Source organism: Balaenoptera physalus (assembly GCF_965194825.1).
Source record: "Balaenoptera physalus genome assembly, chromosome: 12".
Classification (NCBI taxonomy): Eukaryota; Metazoa; Chordata; class Mammalia; order Artiodactyla; family Balaenopteridae; genus Balaenoptera; species Balaenoptera physalus.
In genome coordinates this window covers 80,546,705-80,568,999 of record NC_138897.1, presented here as the reverse complement: position 1 = coordinate 80,568,999, position 22,295 = coordinate 80,546,705, and the positions used below count along the sequence as shown (strand labels likewise).

Below are 22,295 nucleotides of genomic sequence, written 5' to 3'. Positions count from 1 at the left end.
ACTGATACAGAAATAGAAATTTCAGCTCACTCAGGGAGTAGGTGAATGGTCCTAAATCACACTTGTAAAACGTAGAGCTAGTGGCCTTGGAATATATGTAATCCCATGATTTTAATCCTTTTCCTCAGACAAGGGATGAGAGGAAGGCTGAGCAGGCAGGGCAACAGGCCTGCCACAAGCAGAGTAGCCCCCTTTAATCTGGTTCACTATGTAACTGGGCTTCTACTGTCAAACACAGATTTTTAAACCACTGATCAAATCCAACTCTGATTTTTTTTTTTTTCAGGCTGAGCAGTGATAAAAATTATTATTTATTGAGCACCCAGTAAATTTAAAAATCAGGCATTTTGCTGATCTCTTAATACCCAGTAAAGGATTTGTCCCTCTGAGGGCAACTTAACTGCCCTATTTCATACCAAGCTGAGCATCTTATAAATGTGTGCACGGGCCTCGTCCCAATCAGTGGGTGGCTTTCATCAGCAGAGAATACAGGCCCAGCTTACTGTAGGGACCCAGGAAACAAATGACCTGCAGTCTAGACCTCGCTCTGACTCTGGGTGTGTACCATTAGGGAAATCACTTAACATCACACCATCTCAGTTCCCGCAACGTAAAATGGGGAGAGTGCCCCCACTTCTGCAAACTTTAAGGGCATGAGTATTGTAAGCTTGAACTTAGTATATTCTCCAATCACAAGACGTTTGGTGTCTTCCTTGTTCATACATATAAATACATTTGGTTTCATCTTTGTTTTATAAAGGGTGATATTTCTTATGTTAGAGGGTTCTTATATTTAATAGACTCTTCCTTGCTTTGGTTTGGTTTTTCTGAGTTTGTCTGTGGATCAATTATTGACCAGAGAGGGGCAGACCTGTCCTGGTCTTTGTTCTTTTGGTGTTATAATTAATTAAGCACCTTTGAGTGTGCATGAGTAATTGAACTAATGTTGTCCAGTGACTAAGAACTTGTACTTGTCTGTGCTGAACTTCTCCTGCTGAGATGTATGTGGAGTTGTCTAGAAAATAATTGCAAAGGATTTTGTCAATTTAGTAAATGCCGTTTGTAATTGTGCCAAATGCTTCCTAGGCATATCTTTAAAAAAAAACAAAACCTAATTTCTTCTCTCTGAGTTTCCTCAAAACCAAGGCTGGAGGAGTTCCCACTGGACCAGCAGGTATTGCTGATCCACTGGAACCATGCAGAGCAGGCTTGCCAATTCCTTTTTCATTCTCCGAGCAGCCAGGCTCCAAACTCTTCCTAGTTAAGGCACATCCAGACCACTGGTGCCATTAGCAAATGTTCTCTGATACTGGACCAGCGGAAGGGAGGCTCCCAGGGCACCAAAAGGATTGGCTGCAGGCTCTGCAAGGCAGCTTGCCCCATTCATGAGAACAACAGAGCTCTGAGTTGCCCACTGCCCCTTGATCTCTGCATCTCTGCAGGAGCCATAAGCCCACCTGGATGACAGTCTGGAAAAGATATACAGTGTTCACTCTTTTTAATGAACAGGGATGACCCAGAAATGCTGTTTTATAAAAGGATAAAATAATTAAATTTAAATCCCCAGAAGTTCTTCTCCCATCCGCACCCCCAAAAATATATTTTAAAAGGAGGGTGGGCAGTCCACAAATACAAGAGTAGGAAACATTGCTCCCGTGCACGTGTAGTATATGGACATGTGCATAGCAGTTAGCAAACAGATTGATTCTGCAATGAGGGTCTGTTGTGCTAAAAGTAAGTGTAGTGATGGAGTATATTAGTAAGAATGTGGCATTTAGCAGCCACAGTAGAGTCTCCCCTTACATTCAGCAGTAACAACCTCACCAGGTAGCAGTGCCCTGTTTGGACTCCACAGGGAAGGAGCCACAGAGAATGTAGAGAAGGGTGAAGTAGTGGCAACGAAAGAGAGGGAAGGAGCCCTGGCCCGTAGGTCATGATGCCTGCATTGCTGTCCCCTCTCTACCACTGGTGTCGCTCTCCTCCTCTGAGCTTCTCGTGCTATGTAAGGCCCTTCCCAGGCCTAGGGCCTTATCTGTAAACCATGAGGTATGACACAAAGTAGGGAGAGACTGCTTTTCCCATGGGTTTGGGAACTCTTGGTATTACTGCCCAGATGTTATTCCAGATCCCACCCCTAGCTCCTTTCCAAATAACCCTTTTCCTCTTAATTTTTTCATTAAAGTACAACATGCACATAGTAAAGCATACAGATCATAAGTGGATAGACCATTGAAGTTTTATATATACCTGTGTAAACACCACCCACGTCAAGACATAGCCCATTATCAGCACCCACAAGTCTTCCTCCTGCCCCCTCCCAGTCAATATGCTGCCACTTCCTCAAAAGCAAGCTTCTATTCTGACTTTCATCTCTTTTATCTCAATGAAGTTTTGGAACTTTTTATAAATAGAATCATACATTATATATTGTTTTGTGTCTGGTTTTTGCTGAACATCGTGTCTAAGAAATTCATCCATGTTGTGGCATAGAGTAGCAGTATGTTCTTTTTTTCACTGCTGTGTAGTGTTCCAGCATGTGAATATATCCATTCTATCTTTATTGGTGTTTAGATTGTTTCCCATCTGTGGCTTTTATGAATAATGCTGCTGTGAACATCCTGTTTGTCTTTCATCTACATTTTCAGTCATTTATTACTGGGTCTGCACCTAAGAATGGAACAGCTGGATCATAGGAAGAACAGCTGGATCATAGAATAGTAGGACAGATCTGTATTTCACTCATTAGAAACTGCCAAACAGTTTTCCACAGTGGTGGTTCATCTTCCATTTCCACCAGAAATGAGAGTCCCAGTTATTTTACATCCTCATCAGAACTTGATATTATTATTCTGTTACTATTATTTATTTTGGCCATTCTGGTGAGAGTCTAATGGTGCCTTACTTTGTATGCCTGTATGTTTGCGTGTTTAACATTTTATTCTGGAGAATTTCAGATGAACTCAAAAACAGAATAATACAGTGACATCCCATGTAACCCATTGTCCAGCTCTACAAACCGTCCATTCCTGGCCAGTCCTGCCCTATCTTCATTACATCCATTTGCTCCCCTCTCATATTATTTTGAAGTAAATCCCAGAATTTTTATAATTTCATCTGTAAATAAAGAATACCTCTAAATAAGAACGTAAAAAAATATAACCACAGGACTAGTACACCTAGAAACTTCAGCAATATTTCCTTTAATATCATCTAATATCTAGTCAGTGTTCAAATTTTCAGTTGTCTTATAAATGTCATTGTTTTTCACATTTTTCATTTGAATCAAGATATAAATTAAAATATGCCTACATGTGGCAGTTGGCTGATATGTTTCTTAAGTCTCTTTTAATCTGTAGTTTCCCCCTTTATCTTTCTTTTTTTTCTTGAAATTTATCTGTTGAAGAAACTGAGCTATTTGTCCTATAGAATTTCCCAAATCTGGATTTTGCTGACTGCATCCCCTTAACGTAGTCTAGCCAGTTCTTCCCTCCTCTGTATTTTTCTGTAAACTGGTAGCGGGATCTAAAAGCATGATTGGGTTCAGGGTCAGTTTTTCTGTTTGGGTTCAGCCCGCCTCACCACCGTTTGCTGTCTCTCTGAAAGCTGCATCAGAGCCAGCTGGAGCTCCAGGAGGTACGGCTCTCCTACCGACAGCTGCAAGTGAAGGTGGAGGAGCTCACCGAGGAGAGGAGTCTGCAGAGCTCTGCAGCCACCAGCACGTCCCTCCTGTCTGAAATAGAGCAGAGCATGGAGGCCGAGGAGCTGGAGCAGGAGAGAGAGCAGGTGCTGGCATCGCCACCGCTGTGGCACGTGAGGTTGCCCAGGGATCCTGGGGCAGACCCTGGCCTTCGAGAGCCCGTCGGCCATCCCTGTCACCCCGTGCCTGCTGTTTACCTTCAGCCTGGCAGGGGCCCGTGGTCTGCACTTGTGCGAGCCCCTAGGCCTGCTGGCTGGAGCTGTCACGAAGCAGTGCCTCTTAGGAAATGCTAGTTGACTAATATCAGCCTCATACCTCTTGTACTGACAGGGTTTTAGAACATTTGTGATCCATCCAATTAGCTTCTTTTCATACTACTCATAACCACTCATTCCCCCAATCATGCGCTGACTTCCATCAAAGTAACTGACTATATAAAGATGTGCTTTATGTGCAAATGGGAGGGGCTTGAGGACAGGGAAAATAAGAATTGGGACTCTGTATAGGTGTACTGGGCCCAGAATAAGTATCAGTATTTCTTGGGACAGGTGATTAAAAAAAAAAAAAACTTTCCCTATAACTAGTATCTTGGATTCATACACTAGAAAAAGATGGCTGGTGGCAGTCTTCTCTAGAATCCATAATCAGGAATAATTCTTTGTGGGGCAGCTGAGACTGCAGCTCTGGGAAGCCTACTGCCAGGTTCGCTATCTCTGCTCACACCTTCGAGGAAATGACAGTGCTGACTCGGCCGTCTCCACGGACTCCTCAATGGATGAGTCTTCAGAAACGTCGTCTGCCAAGGATGTACCAGCAGGCAGCTTGCGCACTGCTCTCAGCGAGCTCAAGAGACTGATACAGAGCATTGTGGATGGCATGGAGCCCACGGTAAGAGGCCAAGCTGACAGCTCCTTGCTCCACAGAACCTGGCCGGTGGGAGGTTGAAACCAAATGCAGAGGGTGAGGTTAACCCTAGAACTGGAACCTTATAACGTCTGCAAGAATTTCTTCTGAGCCCTTGTCTGAGAGCACTGAACCACCGGGGAGCAGGCAGAGGGCCCGATGCCGGGGATGGAAGACTCCAGAGTCCCTTCCTGCAGGCACAGGATGCAGAGGAGGCCTCCCTCCGTGTGGTTATGTGCAGGCCACGGGGGCCTCGAGTGCGAGGGCTTTCCTGGGAGGCTTTGACTGTAGAAATTTGCATCCCGGTAAAAACTGCAAGTTACTTTTCTGTAGCCCCTCGGTCCTGGTGGTGGAGTTAGTTGTGAACAGGCAGACTTAAAAGATCTGAAGCTTCTCTGCTCGAAGGCTAGAAGTGAGCACAGAAAGTTGGGACGATCAACAACAAGGGCCTTTTAGAATTCCAGACGTGGCTCCTCTTGTGGAGGAGAGGAACATTCCCACAGGTTTCCCAGGCACACGGGTATTTCTTCCAGCTTCATGTCAGATTTCTGCCAGACTTACTCTCCATTCACCACCCCAGCTCTCGGGTTGTTGTTTTTCTTCAGGTTTCCTCATCCTACAGAATGGTTGCATCTCTCTCCCCATATGAGGTGAAGTAAGGTGAAAGGGTGGTTGTCCTTACCTGAACATGCTGTGTTGATTTGTGGAACGTACTGTAGTGTGGAGGCCGGGTCAGTGTGGGAAAGGGAGCTGTCAGAGTGAGGTGTGCTGTTGGCTCCACACAATTTCCCTTCCCCGAAACCTGAAACAAAATAAATGTCTAGTTATTGTTTGCACATTGAAATTGAGCAAAAGAATCTCTCTCCTCTAACCCTCTATTTCTTCCCTCTTCTGCCTCTCTTTTTTTCCTCTCTCCCCCGCTCCTCCTCATCCCCCCTACTATCTTGTGCTTCCCCAAACCGAACCATCTCTCTGCTCCCCTCCCCATTGCTCCCCTTCCCTCTTTTATCTCTCCCTTCTGCATCTCTCCCACTAACCATCTCTCCACTCCCCTCCACTCTCACCACCTCTCGGGTTGGCCGGCTCTCTCTCTTTTGCTGTCAGAGCTCCCGGAGAATTGATGATGACTCCTTAGAAGAACAGATAAGGCAGACCAGTGAGGATTCGAGAGCCCTAAGGGAACTCATGGAGGGAGAGAGGGCTAAACTGAGGCAAAGCCTAGAGGAGCTGCAGCGGCTCCACAGTCAGGTGAGCACCCCCATCCTCAGCCCAGCGCAGGACGTGCGTGTGTCCCCAGCTCCCTCAGGACCCCTGTGAGTTTCCCTCTCCCACGTCTCTTTGAGAAGCGGTTCTCTTCTGACAGATCCTCAGGGGCGGTGACCTAAAGTTGAGGTGAACTGGGTGTCTTCAAGAAAAGAAGCCTGGGACTTCCCTGGTGGTCCAGTGGTTAAGACTCTGCACTCCCACTGCAGGGGGCCCGGGTTCGATCCCTGGTCAGCGAACTAAGATCCTACATCCTGCGTGGCCACGAAGAAGACAGTCCTCTGGTTTAGGCCAAAGTGAAATTGTCAGGGATAAGAATAGCTTGACCCTCCATTTCCTCCAGCGACACACTGCCCTCTACAGAGCCCAGATAATTGGGTGAATTCTGACAGTTTAAAGTGCCATAGCTCCCAGGATGCTTATGGATGGTTTTCCAGCAGCTTCTGAGCAGGGAAGTTTGCAAACCGAGGAACAATTGATCTTTGCAGGCCTGTTCTCCCTTTGTAAGTGCCGTCACCTCTGCCAGCCTGTTTTTCAGCTTTAGAGGCACTTACTGCTGCTCTCAGTGTTACTCTCCTGTTTGATCATGATCTCATCTCTTAACACTGGAGAAGGACATCTATATTCTGATCTGAAAAGTTTTAAAGGGCTTAGGAGCAGCCCCACCCAAAAAGGAGCTTCTAAAATCTATCCTAGGAGGTAAATAAACGCTCTTCCCTTTGACTGGGGTCACGTGTGGAGGTTCTGTCCCACTTGTGGGGGACACCAGACAGGTACCACTTTAAACCCTGCCCCCTTCTTCCGTTGTCCAAAGCTAGTCATCCCTTCCTGCTACAGGAAGAGGTTGCTGAGAGATGGAATTTAAGCCTGGCTTTCACTTCAGTCAGTATTTCTTAAATTTAAAGGAACTTACAGAAATAAACTCCTGCCTTTTTTGGGTTGTACCCATTAGACTTTCTAGTATTATTCCCTTGGAAGATATTGCACCCCCAGCCATTACTGTTCTCTTCTTCTTGTGAGTGACCAGATAAGGAGGACAGGAAGATGCTCCTGAAAGCTGTATTTTGTTCCTGGCCAACCCCTGGGAAGTAGGGTTGGGCAGCCAAAGACATTCTTTTGCCTAAAACCTAAGACCCTCAGGTGGTCGTTCCTTTTGCTGGGGGGGCGGGGGGGGTAGTGTCAGACCTTCCAAACTCGAAGAATAAAATGCAAGAGAAAGCAGATATAAAAGTTCTTTGGATTAATAAAAGTCGCTTTGTTGCTTCTCTGAATTAGAAAACTAGAAACCCGAGAGGGCATTATTTGGTTCAGAAACATTAGCAAGGTGGAGGTTGCTGAGAGTCTGCTGTGGAACTATTTAGGAGGCCATCTCTACCAGGGAATTTTCCTTAAAAGTTCAACTGATAACTGGTTTAGGTCAATTCCTGTGGATTCCCTTTCAAAAAAACCTCATCAAGCAGATGGTTACGCTTGGTCCCAAATAGGATATAGAATTGGGCCTCTGCCAGGGGTCATCTCTTCCTTAGTCAAAGCTGCAAACCTCTCAGCCAAGCCGTCCCTTGGGAGTAACATTGACCTCCCAGGGCAGTGGATGGGATGCGGGTTGAGTTGCTGGGACAGTGGAAATGGCAGCCATCATGGCGGGCAGAGGTGCCTAGTGCAGTTAGCTCAGCGCATGCCTGTGCTGCCCTAGACCCCGAGAGGCGCAGGGTGGATGTGATAAGGCCCCTGCACTCCAGGGCCTCTCGCTATCATGAAGGGAGTCAGGCCAATTTTGTACCCTTTGGGGAGCAGGGCCCAGACAAGGTGGCGTGTGACCGAGTTTCCAACAGACAGATCCTAGACCAAGGTCTGCCCTCGCCCATGATCCAGCCTCCACTCCCACTGCTTTCTTGCTGCTTTCTCTTCTCTCCTGGAAACTAGGCCAGAGGTAAAAGGTATGGGGGCCTGGAAGGTGAAGTGCCGGCAGTACCGCACCCCCTCAGAGGCCTACCCAAATTTTAAAATAAAAGAGAGCCCAGGTTTAATTTAATTGATAATTACTTGTTTGAGGCAGAAACCCATAGCCAGACCTGAAGACTTGCCCCCTGCCCTCATGATGGCCGTGGAGAGCTCCCTGCCCACCCACTCAGCCTTTTCTCCCCTATCCCTGCAGCTCTCCAGTGAGCGCTGACCGTGGGGTCTGGAGCTGCTGCCAGGAGCCAGGGAGGACCTGCAGAGCAATATGAAAAGTAGTTATTCTTGGCTCCTCAGCCAATTCCCAGGCCAATAAACCAGGTCGTGGGAGGCACAGTAAGAAACACAGTCCCCAATCCGGTCATTTGGCTCCTTTATGCTTGACTGAAGCACATGCCAGTTACTGCAGGGACATGAAAACTCTGGGGAGTGTGTGCTGGGAGCAGTTGAGGCCCTTACTAATGAGATCTCAGTGACCCCTCCTCTAAAATCTCAGCAGGTTCTCTCTCCTCCATCCTCCTAGCCACTGTCCCATTTCAGACCTTCATTCTTTCACACCCTGCCTTTGGTCCTCACTTCCCAGCTGATTGCCTTCCCCCAGCCCAGTCACCCTCCATATGATATGGATCCATCTTTCTGAAGCACAACTTGAACGTGGGACACCGCTTGCACGTTCTAGATTGACTTCCCATCGTCGAGTAATGGGAAGCCTCCAGCCCTCTTGGCACCACGGTCTGGCTGCATCCAGCCATCCAGCCTCCATTCCTGTTGTTTCCATCTCACCTCCTTAGCTTTAGCAGAATTGAATGTAGGCTACAGACGGGCGTGGCACAGGCTGCCCTTGTGTTCCCACATCTGGGTCTTTTCTCTGCCTGGAAGACTCACCCTCCCAGTCCAGCCTTAGACCCCACGTAAGAACAAGCTCAAGGTCTGACGTACTTTTGTCTTCTCCTAAAGCATCTAGTGCAGCACCTTTCTTAGAGCAGGCATGCAAATGATTGTCAGCCCTGGATATATGACTTCAGGATGTTTCCTTTGATGCTATTCAATCTCGAGGACACCCACCTTAATGGGGAAAAGTGGATTTAGGGGTGGCTGTAACGTAAGTCAGCAGATAAACAAGCCCAGTGGGTCCTCATGACAGCTGTCAGCTGGAAGGTCTATATGGGGGGAGGAGGGGGAGGCACTTACACCCTGAGCAGGGCCCTGATATTATTTATTTTGTTTGATCCTCACAACAACTTGATGGTGGGGAATAGTTCTTTTTATCCTTGCTTTTTATGGAACTTATGTGCAGCTCAGAGAGGATAAGTCCTTTGCCACTCCTAAGCTGGCAGTCTCTACCTTGATCAGGTTTTCCAGGCCAAAGCAAAAAGTTCTTGTGGAGTTTTGTCTGGAGCATATTAAATGTTGGCAATTCCTGCCTAGCATGTAGTTCTGTCACTCACTCAGCTGGCAGAACACCTGGCTGGCCCACAGCTGGCCTGAGGCCACGTCAGGGCTCATTTGGTCTGAGGAGGGCTGGCTGTTTCTGCCAGGAGCTTTCTGGGTCTCGAGTTCTGGGCTACCAGGCTGCGGAACCTGCTAAGAATAGGGTGAGGCTGGGCTTCTCACCTGTTGCCTCATCTGCCTCAAGGCTCATTGCACCTGCACGCCCTGGCCTGTGCAGTTGCCCAGCCCGTTCTTCCCTAAGGCTTCTCACCCTGCTCACTGGAGCTGTCCCTACCATGAAAGCACAGAGCACCAGGTCCTGACATTCCCTACCACGCACCTGAGAGTACAAAATCCATTGCCCATAGCGACAACAAATTGTCCCGTATCCCTCTTCATTACTGGATGTCCTGTGATTTGCTCCTCAGTGGCTGCTACCCCAGGAGCTGGCGACTGTGTTGCCTCAGCTTGGGGGGTCCAAAGTACCTCCAGGGAAACTTGCTCTTCAGCCTTAGTCCTGGGGCCTTTGCTCAGCTTCATTGTCTAAAGATGATTAGACCTGGGCCTTGAAGAGCAGAGGAGTGTACAGAAGGTGATGTCTGTCCCCTTCTGGGAGGGACAGACCTGTCTGGATGGATCTTCCCTTGGAAATATGTAAAAGTATGTGTAATATTTAATAAGAGGGCAGGGTCAGGCATCCTGACTCTAGTCTGATCCTATCAACTGAGAAGAAGGGCTCCCCGCCTTCCATTCATTCAACAAATATTTATTGAAAGCTCTACCAGGCAGGGTTTCTGGTTGCAGACAACTGAAACTCGCTCTGCGTAACTTAAGCAGAAAGAGAATATATTGGAATTAAATCTGAAATCTTACAGAATCAACAGGAAGGCTGGAGAACTGAGCTCCAAAACAGGAAGCCATGGGGAGTGGGGCAACAAATCTATTTGTTGTCCATGTACTAATTTCCCACTGGCCGATGGCTTTGCTGTACCCTCAAGAGCTGCAGCCCCAGGTGGGGGGCCCAGGTACCTAGGAAAGGATGTCTCTTCTTTTGGCTTCCTTAGTGGGAGGGCATGCTCTCTGTCTCCTACCAAGGTCCATGCAGCCAGGAATGCCCCAGATAGGAAGGGATTTTGGATGCTGACTAGCCCCAAAATGACAGCTGTCTACTGCACAAGCATTTGGGATTAAGCATTGTATGCACTCAGGCTCTGAAACACACAGATAGATAGGATACACTTCTCGCCATGGCAGAGCTCAAGGTATTCAAGGGGTTACTCTGTACAGTGGGTGGGTCACTGAGGGAGCCCCTAGGAGGGGCACCTCACCACCAAAGGTTGACTGCCAGTGAATGGGCTCTGGTGCCATTCACTGAGGCATGGACGACAGAAAAGGTAACAAGCTTGAAGTGAAAGGTGATGACATCATTTTTCTGTCTAAATTCCATGTAGCTTTGACCTGGGGAGCTGAAGGAAGAAGATGGAAGAGCCAGGCTGCGTCAAGTGCTGTCACAGAAATGGGAGCCAGGTTCCAGGCTTTGGGACCAGCCAGGGCCCTGTGAAACACAGGGCAGTGTTCCATGTTGAGTGGAAGATGGCTAGAAACAAAACTTGAGTCCCTACCCCCCAAAATGTGTTTCAGTGCCCTGATGCGTGTGTGGCCTTCACTCATTAGGTCCCTGAGAGTGCTTTGAAATGAAGGAGGTGCTGTGCTGTGTACAACGGGGATCTGGCCCCAGGGCTGCAGTCCAGGGCTGAGCTCTTCCCTGGCCACTGATCTCCAGCCTAGCATGAGGCCTCCTCTCTCCTGGAGCAGAGGGCAGCAGGAAGTCACCAGCCTGCCCTGCACATAGGCCCTGGGCCTGCCTGGGCCTTGTTCTTTCCTCCCTCTCGGAGGGAGACACCCCAGGCCAGCAGCAGTGGTATCATCACGTTTATCCCCTTCGTCTCCCGTTAGGTGACACTGCTGAGTGTGGAGATGACTGCGTTGAAGGAGGAGAGAGACCGACTCAGAATGACATCTGAGGACAAGGAACCAAAGGAGCAGCTTCAGAAGGCCATCAGGGACCGGGATGAGGCCATCGCAAAGTGAGTGGGCACCACTTGTTTAACTGAAAGTAACATGAGTATGTGCTCAATTTTAAAAGTTAAATCATACAGAAGAATACAAAACTGAAAGTGAGAGTTTCCCCGCTACCCGCCCTCACTCCCAATCCCATTCTTCTTCACAGACAGACACTACTGTTAAAAGTCAGGTATTCGTTTTTTGCAGCTTTTTTCCGTATGCATATATACAGGTGTACAATATAGTTTTTGCAGATTTCTTTAAAAACATCAGTGAGATGATGCTCCACATGTCTTGTTTTTTTGTTTCCACTTATATCTTAGCTTTCCAATATCATTATATATATCTACCTCAACTTTTTAATTTTTAGGTTAGTTTTTTGGTTGTTTTTGTTTGTTTTATTTATCATTATAGACATTTTCAAGCATACACAGAAGTGAAAAACATAAGATGAATTCCGACCTACGTACCTCTGAGTTTCAACACTAACCAGCATATGGCCAGTGTTGTTTCATCTATAGCCACCCACTTCTTCCACCTCCCCTCTGGACCACGTTAAGGCAGATCACAAGACATCATATCATCTCATCCATAAACACTTTCACATAAATCTCTATCAGAAAAAGACTCTTAGTAAAACACACACCAGAATTATCACACGTAAAAAAAGCTTAAAACAATTTCTTAATATCATCTAGTATCCAGTGTTCAAATTTCCCCAGTTGTCCCATAAATGTCTTTTTAAAAAAATATTTAATTTATTTGGCTGTGCCGGGTCTTAGCTGTGGCACTAGGGATCTTCGTTGCCATGTGTGGGATCTTCAGTTGCGGCATGTGGGATCTTTAGTTGCAGCATGTGGGATCTAGTTCCCTGACCAGGGATCGACTCCAGGCCCCCTGCATTGGGAGCATGGAGTCTTACTTAGCCACTGGACCACCAGGGAAGTCCCATAAATGTCTTTTTATAATTGATAAGTATCAGACTCCAAAGTCCACATACTCTGTTTACTTGTTATGTCCCAAAAGTCTGTAACACTTCCCCTTCCATTTTTTTTTCCAATTTGCATTTATTGAAGAAACTGGATCTTTTATCTCATAGTTTTTCTGCATTCTAAGTTCGATTGCATCCCCAGAGTGTCATTTAACATTTTTCTCTGTCCTTTATATTTGTAGTAAACTGGGTCATTTTTTTTTTTAACATTGTAATTTCACTGTTTCTTTTTGTTTTTATTTATTTTTGGCTGTGGTGGGTCTTTGTTGCTGCACGTGGGCTTTCTCTAGTTGCGGCGAGCGGGGGCTGCTCTTTGTTGCAGTGCACGGGCTTCTCATTGCAGTGGCTTCTCTTGTTGCAGAGCACGGGCTCTAGGCGCGTGGGCTTCAGTAGTTGTGGCACGCGGGCTCTGTAGTTGTGGCTCTCGAGCTCTAGAGCGCAGACTCAGTAGTTGTAGCACACGGGCTTAGTTGCTCCACGGCATGTGGGATCTTCCCAGACCAGGGCTCGAACCCATGTCCCCTGTATTGGCAGGCGGATTCTTAACCACTGCACCACCAGGGAAGTCCCTGGGTCATTTTTAAATAATGTTTTGGGCTTTCTCTGGCAGAGAAGAAATGCATAAATGCATTCTTTTACATTCAAATTATGTGGCGGTACATAGGCAAAAAACATTTACATATTCCCCATTCCCCTGAAAATTATTTATCACACACTCAATCTGCCGTATACGCTGTGTGTGAGGAGATAAAAGGTACTAAAAATGCGCCTGCTTTGGGGGCTTTACAATACATTAATAACAACATTTGTGCATCACTTTACTACTTACAAAACACTTCATCCTTTCATCATCCCAGCCACAGCAAGAAGTAAAACTTTTTAATCCCAGTTTTACAGATGAGGAAATTTCCCCGGGATCACAGCCAGCGCTGATCACTGGCCTCCACCTCAGGTCTCTGACTCCTGTTCCACATCCTTTCTCCTTACCTCAAGGCTGCTTGTCAGGAAGCTAAAACGAGGTTATTTAAAACAATTTGTAGAGGCTTTCCTGGTGGCGCAGTGGTTGAGAATCTGCCTGCCAATGCAGGGGACACGGGTTCGAGCCCTGGTCTGGGAAGATCCCACATACCGCGGAGCAACTAGGCCCGTGAGCCACAACTACTGAGCCTGCGCGTCTGGAGCCTGTGCTCCGCAACAAGAGAGGCCGCGATAGTGAGAGGCTCGCACACCGCGATGAAGAGTGGCCCCCACTTGCCGCAGCTGGAGAAAGCCCTCGCACAGAAACAAAGACCCAACACAGCCATAAATAAATAAATAAATAAATAAAGAGGATGCATTTCAAATTGTCTTAAAAAAAAAAACAATTTGTAAATAGATACTATTTGCCTTTTTAAAAAGTAATATGACACGTTTTAATTTCTGACTTTAAAATTCACACCTTCCCATTTCTCGCTTCCATATACAATTGTCCCCTCCCCTCCCTTCTGTTCTCTTTAATCATTTCCATCATCTCCGTTTCATAGTTTTACCTTTGGGTCCCCTTGTCTATCTGGTCAGAATCTCATATCAGGTTGTCTTTCAATCTCCAGTTCATTTTGGAATTATCCTTAGTGAGGCTCACAAACCTGTGTTATCTTTGCCATTCCTGGTGGATTTAGTTACTGAATACTTGAATAGCAGTGTGGTATTTTGGAGTGAGACCGTACTTTTATGAATAACAAAGGGTGAGATTGTGCCAAACAATTAGGGAATAAAATGGTAAAATTAGGGTACTAATTGTAGAAGCCCAATGGGAATAAAAAGCAGAATAAGTTAGAAGTAGAGTCTAGTTGGTCACCTTCTCTCAGCTAGACAAGCGGAGGAGAGCTGACCATCAAGCTCTGACCATACTCTGTCATCAGCATGGGAGGTGGGAGATACAGCCAGAGAAAGTGCCAGGGTGCAGGAGAGCAGAAAGAGCAGTTGTCCAGTCCTCTCCCTTAAAATAAGTGCACCTAGCTCTGACACCTGTGTGACAGGAAATCACCAAATCTCCATGAAACCTTGAAATGCATGTCCTTTCCTGCTGCCAAAGGAGGCCCCCAGTTAACCTCCTGGGGTCTGACTGAGCAGATTTGCACACTCTCCTCCCTGAGTAGGGAGAATTCTGGACCTGTTCTTCCTGGACCCTGTAAAACAGGGCTGCTCCTTAGGGAGGGTGTTAGATCACTCCAGGATAGTTCTTTTTCTGTCCCTTAGAAATGAAATTCTGGGTATACAAAAATTCAGACAAGAGACCTAAGGAATCATTAAATGTGGGGGAATCACACATTTGTATAGGACCATAAGAATTTTACAAGATCTTTTCATATACATCATCTCTGATCCTGGCTGCGCTTTAGTATCATCTGGGGAAGTCTCCCCCTGCCAGAGCCCTCTCCAGAGCAATTCAATCTGAATCTCTGAGTTTGGGGCAACTTCTTAAAAGCTTCCCCTTACACCCACCCCATTATTCTAATGTGCAGACAAGGGTGAGAACCCCCCAAGGAAAATAACTTCCCTCTCTTCACTGGACAGCAACAACCTTAAGGTGTTCCTTATCCTGTACAATAGGTGAGTTTCAGAAAAGTTAAGTAACAGTTTTATCTCCTTGCAGGTGAAAGGTCCTCAGTGAAAAAAATCCGGGGCTAGCAGTCTGCCGTACAAAAACAAAAAGGAGTCAGTTGCTAGTGGTTTCATTTAAATAAGGAATTCTTCTAGCCCTTTGAAATATTCTTTGTAAAAACTGATTAGGGACTTCCCTGGTGGTCCAGTGGGTAAGACTCCGTGCTCCCAATGCAGGGGGCCCGGGTTGGATCCCTGGTCGTGGGAACTAGATCCTGCATGCATGCATGCTGCAACTAAGAGCCTGCATGAGGCAACTGGGACCCGGTGCAGCCAAAATAAATAAATAAAGTATTTAAAAGAAAAAAAAGACACATTTAAAAAAAAAAAAGTAGGAAATGCCTCTGAAATAAAAATTTTTTTTTTTAAACTGATGAATGTATTGATCAGGGACTTCTGCAGCATTGCTTTCCTTGCCTGGGGTTTCCCATGAACGAGAAGCACCAAGATTCCCTAGTGAGCAAACGTTCCGGAGGGTGCAGTCCAAGGCTGTGACACCTAGGTCCGCAAGGTGGGCCCAGCTCAGGGGTCTTTCAGGAAGGAAGGTGACCCCTCGATGCCTGGCGGGCCGCAGCTGCTGCTGGACCTCTGCCCCTCCGCCAGCAGCATTACTCAGCACATTCTGGGGTCTTCAGGCTGTTCGTGGCGACACCTGCCGGGAGATGCCTGTAAGCTCAAGAGGCTGCCCTGCCGCGGAGCGCTAGGGGTTTGCGTTGACGTTCCAGGACCGGGGCGTCCATGACAACCCGCGCCTTGCAAGGATTTCCGCAGTTTGCGGCCAGCCAATGGCAGTGGGCGTGACGGGAGCAGAGTGCGGCATTTGAGATGCCGGAGCTGATTGGACAGGCTCAGCTCCTGTCCCCGCAGCTGCAGTGCGGGTGGGCGGACCTGGTGTGAGAGGTCTGGAGCGGCTTCTCGAGGAAGGGTAGGCGGGCAGCCGTTCTGGGACCTTGGAGTGTTGGGGGAGGTGACCGATTGCTCGGTGGACTTGAGGCCAGAGAGGAAGTGCTGGTCGGGTGGTGGCCCGAGCGGATTACCCCAACTGCTCTGCCTTCCGGCCGCGCTTAGCTTTGATGTGAGCTGGGCAGCTTCTGCGGTGGGTCCTCTCAAGGCCATGCACATTGGTCGCTGGCCCTGTGCGACGAGGAGTTTTGTTAGTTTTGCCCTTTTGAATGTGAAGGGTAACGGTTGATGGGCTTCCCTGGTGGCACAGTGGTTAAGAATCCACCTGCCAACGCAGGGGACACGGGTTCGAGCCCTGGTCTGGGAAGATCCCACATCGCGGAGCAGCTAAGCCCGTGTGCCACAGCTACTGAGCCTGCGCTCTAGAGCCCACGAGCCACAACTACTGAGCCAGTTCACCTAGAGACGGTGCTCTGCAACAAGAGAAGCCACCGCAATGCGAAGCCGGCGCTCCACAACGAAGAGTAGCCCCCACTCGCCGCAACTAGAGAAAGCCCGCGCACAGCAACAAAGACCCAACGCAGCCAAATAAATAAATAAATTTTTTTTTTTTTTTTTTAAAGGTAACGGTTGATGAAGATAAGGGCTAAATAATGCTCATTTTGGCAGCTGGGCAACCAGTGCCACCTAGCAGAAGCTGCCCAGCTAGTCTCTTGCATTTTTTATTCCCATTCCCCGGCTCCCCAAAAATTGTCCTTTGCGTTGAACAACCATGATTTAGGAATGTTGGGAAAGGTGAACAAAGTAATATGTAAAACATACCAAAATGTGAAAATACAAAATGCAAAAGTGTGGGAGCAATTACCTATCAATGATCCTCATCCAGAGATAACGAAGTAGACATTTTTGTGTATGACCTTCGAATACACACAGGCAATTTTTCTTTTACAAAGCTTGTATCATATGTGACCTTCTTGTTTTTTTTCTCCGCTCAGCATACATCAGGAATATTGCCCCACTGTCAGTAAATATTCAATGTCGTGGTTGTTACTGGTGATTGTATTCCATCATATAATTTACCCTAATTGTTGGCTACAACGATTAGCTAAGCTGTGATGATCACCACTGTGTGGCTGCCTTTGCACACACCCTTAAAGGGGGATTGCTAGTGAAAAGGAGAGCACTAGGAGGTTAAGTCCAACTTCCAAGGGGACTGGCCTTTTGGGGGAAAAATTAGCAGTTCCTTAGTGCTGTGAGGCCTTTGATCTCTGGGTTCCAGTCCTGATTTAAGTATCATTCTTTTTTAATCACTTCTTGTTTGAGATGGGATAACAAATTATTCCTTCACCTACAGGTTGGTTATGAAAATTGAGAAAATGTATATGAGAGCATATTGCAAAACTTTCCAACCCTCCACAAGTAACATCATAGTTACTGTTACAGTTACTGTTTGTTGTGAGTTTGGGGTCAGAGGCTGTTTCCTCATCCTGAGGACTCCAGGTGCCCCAGGCAAAGAACCTGATGCCTCTGACACAAGGTGTCCACTCTCACCCTGGCTTGTCTGTTTTCAGGAAGAACGCTGTGGAGCTGGAACTCGCCAAGTGCAAGATGGACATGATGTCTCTGAACAGCCAGCTACTGGATGCCATTCAGCAGAAACTGAACCTCTCGCAGCAGCTTGAGGCTTGGCAGGTAAGGGAGAGTCTCTGAACCCAGGCTGAGTGTAAGAATGAGAGCTTGTTACCGGAGGGTCCCATGCGTGTGGGGTGAGCAGTAATCCCAGTCTTCACCTGCTGAAATTCAGGGCTCGCGGTCCCCCAGTCCCTGGGGAAGAATGCCTAAAGGAAGATGCTCTCAAGAGCAAGGAACCCCCGGGCTGTGCCGACCTCTAGGCTTGGAGCAGGGGCCTCCTTCAGCTAGTCGTCCTGGCTTTGTTTAAATTAGCCAGAAAGAAACGGCCGTTAACGTGGAGGGCCCAGGAAGCCCTATATGACTGACTGAAAATTCACAACTGGATGTTTGTAGTTCAGCCATCCTTGGGTTGCCAGCAGCTGATGCTCTTCCCTTTCTCAAAGGCCAGCTTCCTTTTTTCCAAAGAGCACTGTCCTGGCACAGGTCTGGGGAAGATGAGTCAGTGTGTCCGTCTCTAGGACCACAGTTGTCAGAGTCCAGTCAGCCTACCCTGCCCCAGGCCCAGTGCGGCTGCCCACTGGGCCAGGGCCATACTTGCTTTTTGTTAATGAGGTTAGGGTAGTACAATTTCAGGATGTGGGTGTAACCATTCTTGTTTCTCCCCAAGAAGTCCTAACCAGATAGATGAAAAGTCCCCTGCGGCTTTCCCAGGCAAGCCCCACATGGAGGGCAGGTTAGAAGCGACTGTTCCTCCACGGCCCTGCCGGGCTGGCCGCAGGATCACCGGCTTCCCCGCTAGAGAGCTGCTCCCTGGCTCCCTGCCTCCTGCCCCAAAGCCAGCTGCTGTTTCCTGGCTCACCGCCCCTGTTCTTCTCTCTTTTCTCTCGGCTACAGTTTGCTTCCTCAGGGCTTTTTACTATCTGGCTCCTTTGGTTTCTGATCTAGTGGCCTTTCTCAGTTCCCGTATCAACAGCTTTAGTTGTACACCCCTCCTGCCTTTGAGGTGAGATTGAGCCCTCATCCCCCCACCCTCTTCCCTGCCACCATCGCAGTCCTGCCCCTGCCGCCTCCCTTGTGGTCCACCGTGTTGTGTGTCGGTGCCAGCGTCATCTCCGTACAGCGTGCCATGCCATCGATCGAGCCCCGGCCTCCCTCCTCCTTCCACTGTCACATCTGGTGAGCGCAGCAGCTGGTGGCCCAGTACTGACAGGCTGACCCGTCTGACCCCGGTTTCTTGGTTCCACCTCCTCATAAATGGGTTGTTTTATAGAAGTAACGGCCGGCATGGAATTATGAGCAGCTCGTGCATGTGTGTGTACGAAGTTTTGAATTGATATATTTCACGGAATTATCTTGATAAATCTTAAAGTATAAAAAAACTGCAGTTTGCTATGTACCAGAAAAAACACTGGCAGCTTTGAAAGGGTTTCTTTCTGAAGGACCCCATGACATTCCTAAGGTTGCACTTAACAACATAGATTTTTATGGAGCACTTCCCAAGTACAGAGCACTGTGCTGAGGATTTGACACGGGGACCTTCAAAGTAGGGACTATATCTTATTTTTGTGAGGAGGAGAGGTGTAGGTAGAAAGTTGAATATGAAGAAGGGAGGGGAGGAAGGCAGGAGAGCAGGACGTGAGCAAGGGGTCCACACCCGCCGCCACCTGGTGACATGGTCAGGAAAGTCCCTTTGTTTCACACTGAAACTTGCAAAGACATTTGAGTGACTGGTGAGAGCTTAGGTGGATGTGTAGGAGTGGTGGACAAGCTGGTCAAGCTGGTCAAGCTGCGAGAGGGGCCCAGCCAGCCCACTTCCTGTGCTCAGCAAGAGAGCAGCTGCTCTGGGCCGCTGAGGTCATCTGCCCTGACCTCAGGAAACGCCCAGCCCGACAGCAGGCCTCACAGTCCTGTGCACGAACAGACACGAGCAGCTGATTCACTCCAGCATTCGGCCCAAGGCTCGGTCTTTTCACCAGGACATCCCAGAGCCCATTGGGTTTAGGGTGAAGGAATCAGGCAGATGCTTGTGTTTCCGGCTGATGTTACTAGACAGGGCTGCTTTTGATTCTAAACCAATAGTTTTCACAGTGTGTTAGTGGCGGAACGCCTTTTATCAAATGGAATCTTGCACAGACTCAGAATCTAGCAAGTAGAATGGAGAGTGGAGCTGCTCAGTCCGCTAGCCACTCCGTGGCATAAAAGCTGATATTCTGTAAGGCGAAGTCAGGGAGAAGGGGGAATTTTCTATGCAACTTTAACACACCGGAGGGGAAAGGTGCTACCCCATTGAGGAAGCCAAGGAAGTGGGCGGTAAGTTGGAGCAAGACAAGCCCCGAAGATGGTGGTGCCCCCTGGCCTCTGCCAGTGGGGGCCGAGCGCGTGGTTGGTGGTCAGCGACGATGGCACCAGGGAGCCTGTGACCTCGCACGTGGGCCTGCCAGGGGTGCATGGGCATCTGCAGTTCAGGCTGGTAGTAATTTGAAGGGGATGAAGGGGCAGGAAAAGCCCCCTGAGGCCAGGATGTTAGGCTGGAGAGCTGGCAAGCTGAGGCCACCCCAGGGCTTGGTGGGGGGTGGGTACCAAGTGAGAGGTGCCCACCCAGACCCAAGGGGTCACAGGAAGCAGGACAGAGAGGGCCGGTCACAGGCAAGGCTGAGCACTGGTGTGGGCTGGCAGGCCTGGGTGGAGAGGCAGACAGGCAAGTATCAGCTGCAGCCATCCTCTGGGCCCATAGAGACACACCTGGTCTGCGGGGTCAGCCGAGGGAGTAATACTAGTGAGAAGCCAGCCCAAGCCCTGAGGAGACTGGAGGTGCCACGTGGCTACTGTTGTGTCCCCGCACTGCGTCCACACTTGCTGCTTTCTTGGTCGCGTCGGGGCAGCCGTGGCTGCAGCCGCTCACTCATCTCATCCGTCATCCTCACCTCTCGTGCTTCCTACGTTTGCCACCTCCCCGCCCACCCCCAGCGCCGGGTCAGAGCTGTTCAGCCCCCTCCGCTCTGCCCTCTGCAGGATGACATGCACAGGGTCATTGACCGACAGCTGATGGACACGCACCTGAAGGAACAGAGCCCGCCTGCTGCTGCCCTCTCCAGGGCCCACGGCTCACGGCGTGGCGATGAGCCCAGCACCGCTGAAGGCAAACGGCTCTTCTCATTCTTCAGGAAAATTTAAACTGGGAGGAGTCAGGCCAGCAAGGATGGGCGCACTGGCGGCGACTGAAAAGCGGGCATGGGCCGGGGCCCAGCGCACCATGTGTGCACGCCAGACCCCACCCCCCGGCCAGGCTCAGCGGCCGCACTGCCCACCCGCACAGGGGCCAAGTCGTCCAGGAGGGCCCACTCGACCTCTGAAGGCTGCTCTCAATAGAGGGACAGGCAGGAGCCTTGTCCCCACTGCCTGGCCACACCCAGCCTGGGCTTCCCTGGGATCCGCTGCTGTTGAGCGGGGCTCAGGCTGCCTCCAGAGTGGCCCCTTGGTTGGGCTCTGCTGCTCAGACCTGATGGATCACAGCCCACCCTGCCTACCCCTCAATGACTCCCATGCCCAACCCCAAGCACCGCTGCCCTTCTGCTTTGGAATATGGGGAATGGAAGAAATGGAGGCCCTTTCTGCATGCCTCAGGAGGCCCTGGCTGCCCCCAGCTGGTCTGAGCCATGGGGGCCTAGTCCTGCAGGGCACCAGGCCCCAGCCTGAACCCCACCCTCAAGCAACCCCTGGCCCAGGGAGGCGGCGGCCCCTCACCCACGTGCATGCACCGCTGCTGGAGCACCTACGGGCCAGGAACCCCAGCCTGCGGGGCCTGACGGCCGGGGCTGTTCTCGCACTCGGCCACAGCGGGCCCTGCCGGGGCTTGGCTGAGGCCACCCCGAGCCTAAGAGGAAGAAGGGCAGTGCCCCGGCCCCCGCCACTGCTGCCCTCCCTCCCCCACCCCCTCCAGTGCAGGCCTTCCTCCTCAACGGGGCCCTCTGCAGGCTTAGCCCTCAGCCCTCTCCCCTTCCTGGCACCAGGGCTGAGAGGGGTCTGCTCCTGCCACAGGCCCCTGGCACCCCTTACATATACAAGTTCACGGCCAAGCAAGTCCAGGCCACAGAATGGCTCCGGAGGGGTCTGTGGTCAGCCACTCCACCTCAAGGGCAGTGTTGGCACCATGGGGTGGACACCTCCAGATGCTGCCCACCAGGCCCACAGAAGGACCAACCCGGCGACCCAACTCCTGATCCTTCCTCAGCGACCACTTCACCTTCTCTGCTGAGGCCCCGACTCAGAGGTGCCCGGACTGAGCCAGCCCACAAGCCGCTTTACAAAGGATCGTCTCCCTCCCTCACACGGGAAAAGCACAGCAGGGATGAGTGGAAAGAATGTACCTATAGATATGTACATACCACAGTGCTGTAATTTTGTATGTAGCAATCATGTAAATACATGTATGGATTTTATAATATACATATTATATATGAATCTATAAAGGCATATTTTTAGAAAAACAGCGCACCACTGCTTCTTTTGAAAATAGTCTAAGAATAAAATGAATTTCTACAGAGCTTCCCGCCTCAGTCACTGGGTACCCAGAGTGGGTGTTTGGGCAGAATGCAGCTTTACGTTTTCGAACCGCTGGCTGGCTGGCTGGCTGTGAAAAGGCAGTGATAGTGAGTCACCCATGCACCTGGGAGGTCACCTCATGCGTTGGTGCAAAATCAGTGGTTTCAGCCAGGAAAAGGCACCTCCCCTGGAGAGTGGAGGCAGCCCATCAGTGACGGCTGTTTTGTGAGCAGTGACCCAAGGCACCGTGTCTACACCCACCCTGGCCCC

The 22,295-nt window shown here is 49.4% G+C and overlaps 1 protein-coding gene across 5 annotated transcripts in view; it reads left to right on the top strand.

The window, feature by feature from the left end:
• LOC309639782 (BICD family-like cargo adapter 1) overlaps window positions 1–21,972 on the top strand; it is a 97,102-nt gene extending 75,130 nt beyond the window's left edge. For 2 of the 5 annotated variants that reach the window (XM_082417473.1, XM_082417474.1), the window contains exons 5-10: window positions 3,604–3,783; window positions 4,367–4,585; window positions 5,705–5,848; window positions 11,207–11,337; window positions 17,423–17,543; window positions 20,496–21,972. In XM_082417473.1, coding sequence (XP_082273599.1) covers window positions 3,604–3,783; window positions 4,367–4,585; window positions 5,705–5,848; window positions 11,207–11,337; window positions 17,423–17,543; window positions 20,496–20,657 — 957 coding nt within the window. In that variant the 3' untranslated portion in view covers window positions 20,658–21,972. The other 3 variants (XM_082417476.1, XM_082417477.1, XM_082417475.1) reach the window with 2 other exon arrangements.
• The last annotated feature ends 323 nt before the right edge of the window (window positions 21,973–22,295 follow it).